Below are 11860 nucleotides of genomic sequence, written 5' to 3' on the forward strand. Positions count from 1 at the left end.
AGCTGCGGCCGCGGTTGACTGTAGACCCATTGAAGCTCCGATCAGCCAAGATTTCGTGGCGGTGGAGAGGGAGAAAGGGAGATATATCCTCAGTTGCTCCGCGGCTTCGGCAAGTGGACGAGGTGGTCCCCAAGCAATTCCAAGCAGAGGCTTAGATTGTACAGGAGCCATCTTTCACCATTACCATCCACCATCTGTATTGCCCTTCTGGCTTCTGGTGAGCGAAGCTTTCAATTCAACAAAAATAGACTTGGGGAGGCTCGATTTTTTTCCTGGTGGTGGACGGGAGTGAAAATGGCTGCTCCTGCTCTGCTTCATCAGCTCCCCACTATTACTAACTACCATCTCAACAGAAGAAGATTGGGGAGAGGTTCCAGACCGCCGGAAATTCCCCACAGTATTCACTTAACCTCTTCTCTGTTTCTGCAAAATTCGAGAGTCGAAACCATTGATTTTGAAAAGATTTCAGAGGTTTGTTAAAGTGGATCAGTGGTTCAACATGCTAGTTCTTTGCTCTTATTCATCGGTTTTCCGTTTCTTCTTTGAACTTCTGCTTTCCATTTTTCTCAACTGTACTCATCAAACTATGGACTCTTCCTGCCTTTGGTATTTCTTCTTGTTTTCCTGTTCGTGAGGCTTTATTTTCATTCAAAATGGTTACTGGTTATTCAGCGCCAAGGATGATGCTGGTAGTCGGAGCAATTAATATTAATCTTCTTGGCCAACAGTTGGCTTTCCTTGATCAAGGAAATGTTTAGTACGATCGATAGAAATTTTACAGTTAACATGACCAATTCGTCTTAAGATCTATAAAGGGTTCTTTTGTTTCTTTTTTCTGGTGTTCCTTTTAATGGAGATCACTGGAAGTTATATCTTTGCTAAAACTGGAGCCTTTCTCGCTCGACTATGAGATGCAATACGTGAATGAATTACTGTTGGGTTCGTTTGTAAATCGTGTGCTGTTAGGCATTCTCACTATATAAACACCATGATGGAGGCATAATTCTGTAGACATTTGAGATAGATTCGTCACTTATAGTGCTTAGCCTCCTAACATAGCTTGAATGACATGAAGGGAACATTTAAATATTGCGTGTATATGAGCAAGATAGGTCGCTCTACTATATATTCTAGGCTTCTTGATCTGATTGTTAGTGAATGATATCTGATGAAGCTATGAAAGAATTAGTGGTTTTAATTTGCCAACTGCGATCTTTCTCTCAGAAATTGGGCTATAATTTGTCCTGTTTGGATTCAAGCAACAATGTTTTACAATGAATAAGTTCCTTTAACATGTCTGCATGTTGAATGAACGGTTCTGCAAAGCTGCGAAAATTGTGGTGGTAACTAAACAGTCCCTCAGCAGGTTAGAAACTATTATTGTGTATCTTCATTAGTTTAATGGGACAGTAGAAATGAAAGTGCAAGGTCTTAGCATTTGGCTTTTTATCTTACTTTAATTTTTGTTTCTACGATTTAAGCACTGAACTAAGTGGCACTAGATTAATTTGTTCAGGGATTGCTTCCGAGGTATCCATTCAGTTTGGGGTTTATCTACATCGGACACGTGTCATATGTACAGGAGCTTCTAAAAATTGTATTCACATGCCATTTGTGGCAATGGTGAAGCCATTGGATGCTGCAGATGAGCCTGAATTACATGATAACAGCACAAGCAGAAACAGTTCAGTTGAACCAGATCTCAAGCTGGTGTGTGTTGGTGTAATACAGTGTCCCTTTTTGTTACCATCCATACCCGTTGTGGGAGTAATCTCCTTTAAATAGCCTTTCAGAAGCTTTCTGGAAATTTATTTGCTTTTGTTGTCTAAATTTGCAAACAGAAACACATAAATTTAGAGTCAAAGCACTGACTGCAGCTAAGAGAACTTTTAGCTAAAAATAATGAAGGGAATCTAAGTGAATTAATCAGGTGGCATTTGCTTCTTTTGTAGCTGTGCTGGCAACTATGCTGCTTCAAGTTCAAGATATTCATGCTGAATTGTTTGAGATTTGCACTAATATGACCAATAAGAATCAGTTTCATGGTTCTGGACTGCATTTTCATTGGGAAAATAGCGGAACAGGTGAAAAATCATGCAAGGGAAAGAATAACAAAATCTTGGACTCATGTTTTCCTGTTACAATGATTATTCACTGTTATACCCTCATTCATGGGGATATCTGGATGTGTGTCTGTTTGCAATCCAGCTATCTCTTTGAATTTCTCCTTTTTCGTGAAAGCATGAGCATGTCCTATTGAAATTTTCAATCTAGCATATAAAATTGAAAAAAGAGATCTTCCTTTTAGTTCATTTTCTATATCCTTAAGCTCTCTCATTGGAAGTGTATGTGAGAAATCTATGAGTTCCTTTATATTTTTTAACTGACCTTTTCAGTTCTCCATCTATAACAAATTTACTTTCTTGTATGTTTGGTCTCCAAGTTGATTCGTGACCCACACTTGCAATATAAAATGTCTTTCCATCAGGGTATTTTTATTCTTGCTTGTAGGTTTTCATGACTAGGTCTGATTCTTCTTGTCACTCTCAGGTTCTTAGGGAGGGCTTTAGGGAAAATTTTACAAGCATTGAAGGAAATCGACAGGCTAATGGAACAAATTTTAGCTGCAATCAGAATCTTGATCCAGTGTAAACCATCCTTCGGAAGATCTTATATATTGTCACAAGTATCAGAAATATCTTGAACTTGATTTAATATTTGATATTATATGTAACAATGCAATATATATTGATGGAATATTACTTATCTATATGTTTTCATGAGATGCTGATGAAACAATGATAATGATCACATCCTCACAGTTAAAGCAAACATTTGAAGTTTTAGAGGGCAAAACTGCCATATGATCATTACCCTTACAATTTAGTCTCAAGCCTTTATGTTTGGCACTGTCACAAATATGTCCAATATTTTGAAACTGTCCTGATATTATCACCACTTCTGAAACTAGTTGATAATATGTTAAAACATCTATTAGAAAAGGAAGATTTTGTGTTATTATCCCATGGTTTCCTCATATTCTCCCTGAACCTTCTAAAACAAGTTCCTTTTATATCACTAAGCATGTGATTTTCTCTTTTCTATTTATTTGATGTTTTCCAAACCCTTCTGCCACTTGTCCTTTTACATTTTCCAAAGTAAAATACTAAAAAGACCGTTTTCTTTTCCGCTCATTATGCTTTTCAAGCTGTGGAACTTCATAGATTTTCCCAATATTTTCTTGAGAAGAACCATGCCTTTAGGGTCCGTGTATTAAAATGTGAACAATATCCGATAGATGATAGCAAAAACTCCTCCTATTAAGGGAAAATGTGCACACTCTTCTCCATTTTTGGACCAGTGAACCAAGGATCTTCTGTCCTTTTCCCAAGTACAGGGCTGCCATTTCTTTTCCAGTAAAGTGGAGTTCTATCCAGATCTTGTAGGGACAGGAACACACTAGAGCTTATAATAACATTTTTCATTTTTTCCCCTCATATTTCCATATATTTAATACGATTCCTTTTTGCTATTCTAGAGTCATAATCTTTGTAAAGTACTAAAATTTTTGGTATTAATCTAAACGAAGAATGATGTTTTATTTCTTTTACATCTTACGAAATAATTGTGCATGGCGTATCAGTGATGGTTATTAGCTTGATAGTTTCACACATGCAGGAGGAGAGATGGCTCTAATTCGTCGTCGACCACAGGAGGATCTGAAGTAGCATTTTTGCGTAGCACAGGAATCACCAGGTTTGAGCTAGTGTTTCCTTGATTGAACCTTTTCTTTCTTCCAAATGTTTTGTCTAAATTGGGAGAACTATCTTTTGATATTGTCAAGTTTCACGTGGTCCTTGTAATAGAGATGATGAACACTCTGGCAAGCCCTCATGTAAACCAATCAAGGAGCAAGATTTCTGGCAAGATAGTCTGTTGGACACTGGAACTACTGCGGCTGTCAGGTCAAGGAGGCTTCTTGAGAGAAAATCTAAGAATGAGAGAAGAAAATGGAACTCTAATAAACCTTCTGAAACTCTCACTAGTGTCAATCAAGAAAAGACTGTGTGGCTAGTTAATAAAGGAAAACCAAGGTTGCGAGTCAAAGCTAGAAGGCTATCAGTCATTGAAGAAGCAGAGATTTCATCTTCAATTAAGGTCTGTTTTTTTGCTGTATGAACGGTTGTTTACTTGGAGGATTATCGTAGAAAAGAGAATATTCCAAGGTAAAAACTAGGGAATACCACAAAATGGGAGGGGTATTTTATTCGCGGACCAGCTTTGGTCCATTAAGTAGTTTAATGTGAAATTTGATAGCCTAATTATCTGTCCAATTTTCCCTTCTCTTTTTGTGTCCTAAAAGGACTGATCTGCATAAATGCACTTACTAGTGACAAACACTTAATTTATGTAATCTTCGATATTTTCATGCTTGTAGGAACTCATGCGAGTGGAAGAAGCAAGAGGTTCTATGAGAAAGGTGTTTGGGCGGGAGCCAACAAGGGGCGAAGTATCCAGGGTTGTAGGATCTGATATCAGCGCCATGCGATCATCACTAAAGAGGGGATGGTATAGTAAACATACACTATTAAGCAGTTCCATGGGTCTTATCAGATCTATCGCAGCAGAACATCAGGGTAGAGGTATTGCCATCGAGGATCTTGTTCAGGTTTGCCATATGAATATTAGTTGGGCAACTGTTTTTCCTGTATATTGCTACTGCTGTGCTTTATGGAAAATGCCGTCTTCCCATGTGTTTATTGCTGAGTCATGGTTATTTCTTGTATGGTGCTCCAATTTTGTTGTACGTCTGGAAATTGGCAAGCTAACTGGTTGTTTAGAGTATCCTTTTGATATACAAATGACAAAAATTACTTCCATGCTAGGCTGGTGTCCTGTCGCTGTTGCGAGGGATTAATAAATTTGATCATTCACGAGGATACCGTCTCTCAACTTACTCATATTGGTGGATCAGGGATGGCATAACAAAAGCGGTTGTGAGATACTCGAGGCTGATCCGTCTGCCTGTATGAAATTTTCCACATTTTTTTTTCTTGTTTTTGGAATGAATGCACGTGGGCTTTGTGGAAGTGGTTGTAATATGAGCAACTATTGATGTGAATCTATCAATGTTTTACAGAGGCATGTATATACACTGATTACCCGTGTTCGAAAAACAAATAAGCTATTGTCTGAAAATTCTGGAAGGATTCCAAGACCGGATGAAGTTGCTGAAATTGTTGGGTTGTCTGTTGAAAATCTATCAATGGTTCTACAGGCCTCTAAGGATCCTGTTTCTCTAGATCAGCCATTTCGCAGGGGCTCCTACACTACACACATGGTCAGATTTACAACATAGAGTTCTTATTTTTTGACGTATGTTTTGTACATGATAATATTTTGTCATACGTAGGCCTAGATTTTCATGAAGTGGGTCTCTGTTTGCGACAGTCTCTTAACTATGTTTATGGTTTCGTAATGCAGCACTTGGTTCCTGATGAAGACACTGAAACTGCCACAGAAATGTTCATGAGAGAGCTTCTACGTGAAGAGATGACTAAACTGATTGGATCTATTAGTCCCAGAGAAGCTGAAGTGTTGAGGTATAGATATGGCTTCCAGAACGGCAGAACAATGACACTGGATGAGATTGGCAGTATCTTTAAAGTCTCCAAGCAGAGGATTGGACAGATTGAGTCTAGTGCTCTTGATAAGCTTAAGCAATACGGCGGCCTTCACAGCTTGAGACATTTTCTTTATAAGGACAGTGTTTGAAATGGGATACTTTGTATATGAAATGGGAATTCACCTGCTCGTTTTACAGTAGAACCGGTCTCATTTTTTTTACTGCGCGTCTTAAAATGAACTCCATGGAAGCTGAATACGTCGTTCTTGCTTGGAAAAGAAGGCCAAAGTATGGAGATTCGTGCACTCTTAATTCTAATGCTGAATCTAATATGGTAGTTCTGTGTAGAGTCATGGAAAATGTGTTTTTTTCATAAAAAAACGTGATAAATTAACTATCTGTTTAAAATTAAAAAAAAACGCGCTTTAAAAAAAACGTTGAAAACGAAAAAATGTGTTTTAACACTTTTTTTTGCGTTTTTGTCAGTTTTTTTCAGTTTTTTTAATTTCAAACATTTTTTTTTTCATTTTCAATTTTTTTTAGTTGCAAATCTAATCTTTATTAGTTTTTCACTTATTTTATTTTTTCTTATTTTTAATGTTTTAAAATTTTTAAAAATTTACCGTAGTTTTTCTGTTTTTTTTTTTTCGTTTTTTTTTTCAGGCTCACCGTATCATATCCTAGAAAAACTTGTTTAAAAGTTTGCGTTTGTATCAATTTTGAATCTCGTTGCTGCGCGCTCGTTACAAAAGTTATATTATAAACTTAATAAAAATGGCAATATCCCCTTATTTTTCAGCCAAGTACACGTGAAATGAGAGGGGCACCAAATTGACACCAAATACAAGGCACTCAATTTTACGGGACAAAAACATATCCAGATGCAATTGCCACCATATATACGTTTTTGGCTGTAATGTTGGAAGTTGTGTAAGAAAATGATAATGTTCTAGCGTTGTACTAGAAAAGATGTAAGAAAATCTTGAGTTTATGTTAGCAACTTTTTCCATTTTTTACCTCAAAACTTTAAAATTCTCAGTAAAATTCTGACTGCGGACATTGATTAATGTGGAACTTCTAACACAGTATACAATAATTGGGTGAAGGAACCTGCCGGAAGAAGGGCCAAAACCACACCCTCCCTTCTTTTCTCCTTATTCATAGGGTTTAAGATTGCTCTGAGAACTATGGTGAACCCATGGTATACCTGTCAATTAAAATGCCACACTGCCATTGTTTGCAGTTTATAAGAGTAGTGATTACGAGAATATAAAGGTTTAGGTTTTTTGTTAGGGAGGAATTAAGAGACTATTGTGGACGGTAAATTCAATATAGCTTATTCCTTTTCCAAAAAGGAGAGATCAATTTAAGGTGCAACATGTCCAAATCGGATAAACCCTTCCCATTTGTTGTTATTATTACTTCTTAAAAAGCTCTAACATGTTGATTCGCTGCAAAACTCCCTCCTCTGTTGTCTCTGCCTTCCTGCTTGGAGTGCCTCGTGTAGAAAATCAGAATTATGATTTAGCTGTTTTTCTGATGGTGTTAACGGTGCAACATGAGAATCTTGTGTCCTGCAAATTCGGCAGAAAAAGAGTTAATTTGAAGAAAACGAAGCTGAACTCTATTAATTTTAATGATGATCAAACACAAAAAAAAGTAATTTCCATGATTATATATGAGGACTTTATACTCATGTAATACTAAAGCGGCAACATATACTTATTAGTTTTTCTCTATAGTTAATGCGCACTCTCTATAGTTAATGCGCACTGGTAGAATCAATATCACTATAGAGAACTATGGAACATTTGATTACCTCAGCTATGATCCGATTTCATATGCTTTAGAATTTGAGATTCACAGCTTTACAATTCCACCCTCTCCTCTCTCCTGTATAGTTTTTGCCATTGTAAAAGAGTAAAAGTGAGGTTGTCATAGCAGAGGCGGACATCTACTTTTTCAATGCAAAATTGTCAAGGGACTCCCTAGCAGGCCACCAATTCAGAAGTTCTTTCTTCTGGTTGATTTTTCCACTTACAGAGGTATTCACAAGATAAGCTATACCGTTTACCATTCTATTCATTACTAAACCCACGTTGACTCGATTAAATTTGTATGAAGGTTGAACAAGATGACTTATTCACAAAATTAAGATACTTGTTCCAAATTTCTTCCTTTTGATGTAGCACGATCTTCAATTTTGTCTTTGAAGATTACTCTGAAGTTTTGCTTTACATGAAACTAAAAGACACAAATGTGCTGATGAGAGCCTGACTATCAGTTCAATTCTCATGGACATTATTCATCTGAACTGCAAAGAGTGACAGACGCTACTCGAGAAGTAACTATAAGTTCAACCACCGACACAACTCTAGTAATAATGTTTTCCAAAGGGCACATGTGGAGCAGTACATGGTGAAATTGTGGCACGCTTTTTAATGAAGAATGATTCTTCAGAAGTCGATCAGATTATTTGACTGGTACAAGAAATTCAAATATTGGGTCAAAAGGTTGCCCTTATTGCAGACATGGCGATCTTTTGTCTAGCAAAAGAAAAAGCAAGTAAATTTCTTCTAGTAAACCACCATGCTGAGCATAAATGTGACATGCATGAATGCTAAAGCTGAAAGAATGACCATCAAGAAATAGGCATTGGGACACAGAAGTAAGGGAGGCAAAAAAAGGCAAATCGAAAAGTACATATTATCAGATACGCTCAATATTAGTTGATAATGCTAATGTATACCCTTTGGCTCTTTTGTGGTCCATATTGAGCAGGGCAGAAGAAATCATAATGCGAATCATACTTCTGTTCAGTTTCGTAATGTTAAATACTGAGAGCTTGAAAGAAAGTCACATTAACAAGAAAAGGTACAGCATTATTAAGTATTACATTGACATGTTCATAGCAAAGCAGCTTCAAATGTCAAGACCCCTTAGAAAAACGAACACTAAATGAGAGTAAGCGATCTCATCTCAGCCTTTTCATCTTTGGTCTTGTACTTGATGAGAACAGAAATGGCAAGAAACAAAATAAAGGCAAGAAAGCTAGACAAGCAAGAAGTGACAATATAACATTATTTTAGAGAACAACAAGACTATTATCGGGGAACCATTAATATTTTTAAAAATATAATGATCCATCGGAAGTCTGAAACTAGGTTAGAAATTAAAAAAAGGTATTTATTTCAAACTAGCATATTATGAGAAGTACTAGACACATATGATTGCTCTGTCTATCGCCTTTCTTTTATATATATATATATATATAGATTGAGAGAGAGAGAGAGAGAGAGAGAGAGCGAGCGAAAGATAGAGCCGAAAATTTTGTATCAAAAAAGTAGTGACATGGCATCACCAAGCAACAGTAACAAAGATGAAAATGACAAAAAGAGAAACAAAGACAAAAAAACAAGAGCAAATAAAACAAAGCGAGAAGAAAAGGGGGGGAGAGAGGAGATGGAAGGAGCTAGTGAGAAGTGAAAGTCATCATGTGTCCAATACAAAGAGTAAGGCAACACTCACTGATGTGTCTCTGAACATACTATTATTGTGCTCTTCTCAAAAAAAAAAGAAAAGAAGAAGCTTCTTCAGATAGAGGGGAGATGGAAGGGTATGGGGGAGGGAAAGCCGTTAGCTACAAAAGAAATGGTAGTCAACAAATAGGTGGTGCATCAACACTGCTGCTAAGAGGCAAAGAGTACACTAGTTGGCAAGGTGGATCCCAAGGCGCTGGAGATGTCAGGTCTTGATATGGTCAACGAGAAGGAGCCAAGCAAAAGATATGGCACGGGGTGAGAGGTTAGAAAACTAAAGGGCACAAGGAGAAGCAATGGAACAGCCGGGCCAAAAGTAGCACGGTAACAAGAGGCCAAGGTGATTGAGGCAGAAGAAGAGAGAAAGAGAGAGAGAATGCGAGAAAGAGGACGAGGCTTTATATTTTGATCTTTTCTTGCCTTTGACGAGTCTTGTTTTCTATTTTTCATCTGGTTTGATGTTTCTTTAATAGCTGACAATAAATTAAAAAAGAGGTTAATTACGTTAATCCCATCCGCTTTGTCTTACTAATGCAGAGCAATTCAAGCATAAGGCCTTCTAATGCCCTTGGACAAACGTAATTTCCATACAAGCCGTAGCTCTAAAATACGCTATCTTGAGGCAGTGGTTCCACCCTCTGGGGGGCCCGAGAGGGTGGCACCACTGCCTCAAGATAGCGTATTTTTGAGTTAGGACATGCATGATAATGAAGTTTTCCCAAGGGCATTAGAATTAGAAAACCTAATCTTTAACTACTCTGCATTAGTAAGACAAAGCGGATGGGATTAACGTCATTAAGCAGCTCTTTGTTTAATTTATTGTCCGCTATTAAAGAAACATCGAACAAGAAGAAAAATAATGAATAGAACTCATCAGAGGCACAAAAAGATCAAAATATAAAGCCTCGTCCTCTTTCTCCCCTCCCTCCCATCCCAGACGAAGACAAGCTGAAGCTGGACTCAGCTTAGCTTTATGATCTCGCATCACCAGTTCTGGGTAGCATGCGGCTGGTCACTGGTTCGAGCTCATGAACTGCTCTTGTGTCAATAAGCTAACTATCTTGGTGAAAAGCATAAGAGAAATTTTATTAGTGAAACAAGTTAGAGAAGTTATAAATTACTTATAAAATAAATTTCCCAATCTTAAATGCAAATTCAATGGAGAAGTTCATTTTCCAAAAAAAGTAATACTCCAACAAATAAATAAAGAAGAAGGTGGCATCGTACCTGGCAGCCGAGGGAGCCAAACCTGAAATTGTTGAAGATCCCCTATTGGCAAAACCCACACATGCATGTTGGTGGTGCCCTTACCGGGCCTCGATCGGGTCATCTATTCAGGAAGGCTACTTGGGCACTGTTCATGATGTAAGTATAGACCCCATATATGTCCGAAAGGTTCTGGATCTCCAAGACCCGAATCACATCGTGGTAGGATGACCTCCTTATCTACCAAGCACTAAAAAGCCTCCTAATTGACAAATGGAGCAGTTAACTATTCAGTCATCTACCTTTAAAAGTTGAACAGACTCATATAACACTTCCTCTTTTTTCCTTGCCATCGGGGTTCATGGTTACTTCAGGACTTGAATAAACTATGGTTACTTTATTTAACTTAAAAATTGCACATGTTATCATTTGCAGTCTAGAGAAATAGCTATTATAAGAATCAAACTGATGCTCAAGCTTTCATCAACCCACCAACTACATTCACTAGGACTTCCCTTGAGATGTTCTTGCCAGATAAGAAGGTCACCGTACCACAATGCAGATTAGGGTCTTAGAGATCGAGAAGGTTTTTGGACATATATGGCGCCTAGACTCACATCATAAACAGCGACAGGCGTAGTCTTCTTGAATGAATGACCGCAGCCGAGGCCTGGTAATAGCGTCACCGGCACAGGCTAGGTTTGCAATCTTAGACAACTTCAGGATTTGCTTCCCCGGCTGCAAGGTATTATACCACCTTTTATTTACTTGTTGCACCTAAGATAATCTGACATTAGGTAGGCATGCTACCCATGGGTGTTAATTCTATCAATATCAGTTCCAATACTATTCCAAAACATTCTAACATGTCATTTTGGCGAACATGCATAAGCTCATATAAGGAATACTTATATGTCTTTTTTTTTTTTACATTGATCTTCAAATAATTAAAAATCGAAACCAACCAACTATCACTTTTATTTTTTGGCTGATTAAGTGAACATTGTCGATACAATAGAGATGACAACCTTAAAATGGGTTTTGGATATTATGAAAACATAAAAGCTTGTAAAATTGGCATAAGCTAGTTGTGCTAAGAGTTATGTCGATGATAATAATGTAAATAATGGTGAAAGAAAGAAAGAATGAGGTGGTCATGTCAATATGGCTTGTCAATATATCACTAAGTGAATAACCATTTTTTATATCAATATACATCCAGCCATACTTGCCTTTGTTAGCTTTTCTACATAAGAACAACGGAAACTATTTTAAATTAATAGAATTGTAAAAACATGAAATATTCAAGACCTATACCAGCTTTTATTACTTTGGGGTTTGTGCTAGCCGTCATACCAAAAGTCAAAACACGAAAAAAGAAAAGATATATGCATAGCAACAGAAAACAAGGAGAGTCCTACATTGAATTGTGAAACTCATTCATGTGGGTTGAACATTTTAGAATGTATAGTACTCAAGTTGAAGAACA

General features: G+C 37.2%; 1 protein-coding gene across 8 annotated transcripts; it reads left to right on the plus strand.

Moving 5' to 3' along the window:
* Nucleotides 1-5847, plus strand: LOC116259437 (uncharacterized). Of its 8 annotated transcripts, none has more exons than XM_050079058.1 (9): nt 1-397; nt 1503-1710; nt 2551-2686; nt 3665-3756; nt 3867-4158; nt 4439-4669; nt 4887-5027; nt 5141-5341; nt 5485-5847. In XM_050079058.1, exons 2-9 carry the CDS (start codon nt 1637-1639, stop codon nt 5773-5775), a joined length of 1458 nt encoding a protein of 485 aa, XP_049935015.1. In that variant the 5' UTR covers nt 1-397; nt 1503-1636; the 3' UTR covers nt 5776-5847. The 8 variants fall into 8 exon arrangements, with proteins under 8 accessions (XP_049935015.1, XP_049935014.1, XP_031493119.1 ...); XM_050079057.1 differs by having other exon boundaries at nt 1517-1710; XM_031637259.2 differs by having other exon boundaries at nt 1517-1710; nt 2551-2648; nt 3679-3756.
* The last annotated feature ends 6013 nt before the right edge of the window (nt 5848-11860 follow it).

Source organism: Nymphaea colorata, chromosome 8 (genome assembly GCF_008831285.2).
Source record: "Nymphaea colorata isolate Beijing-Zhang1983 chromosome 8, ASM883128v2, whole genome shotgun sequence".
NCBI classification, from domain to species: Eukaryota; Viridiplantae; Streptophyta; class Magnoliopsida; order Nymphaeales; family Nymphaeaceae; genus Nymphaea; species Nymphaea colorata.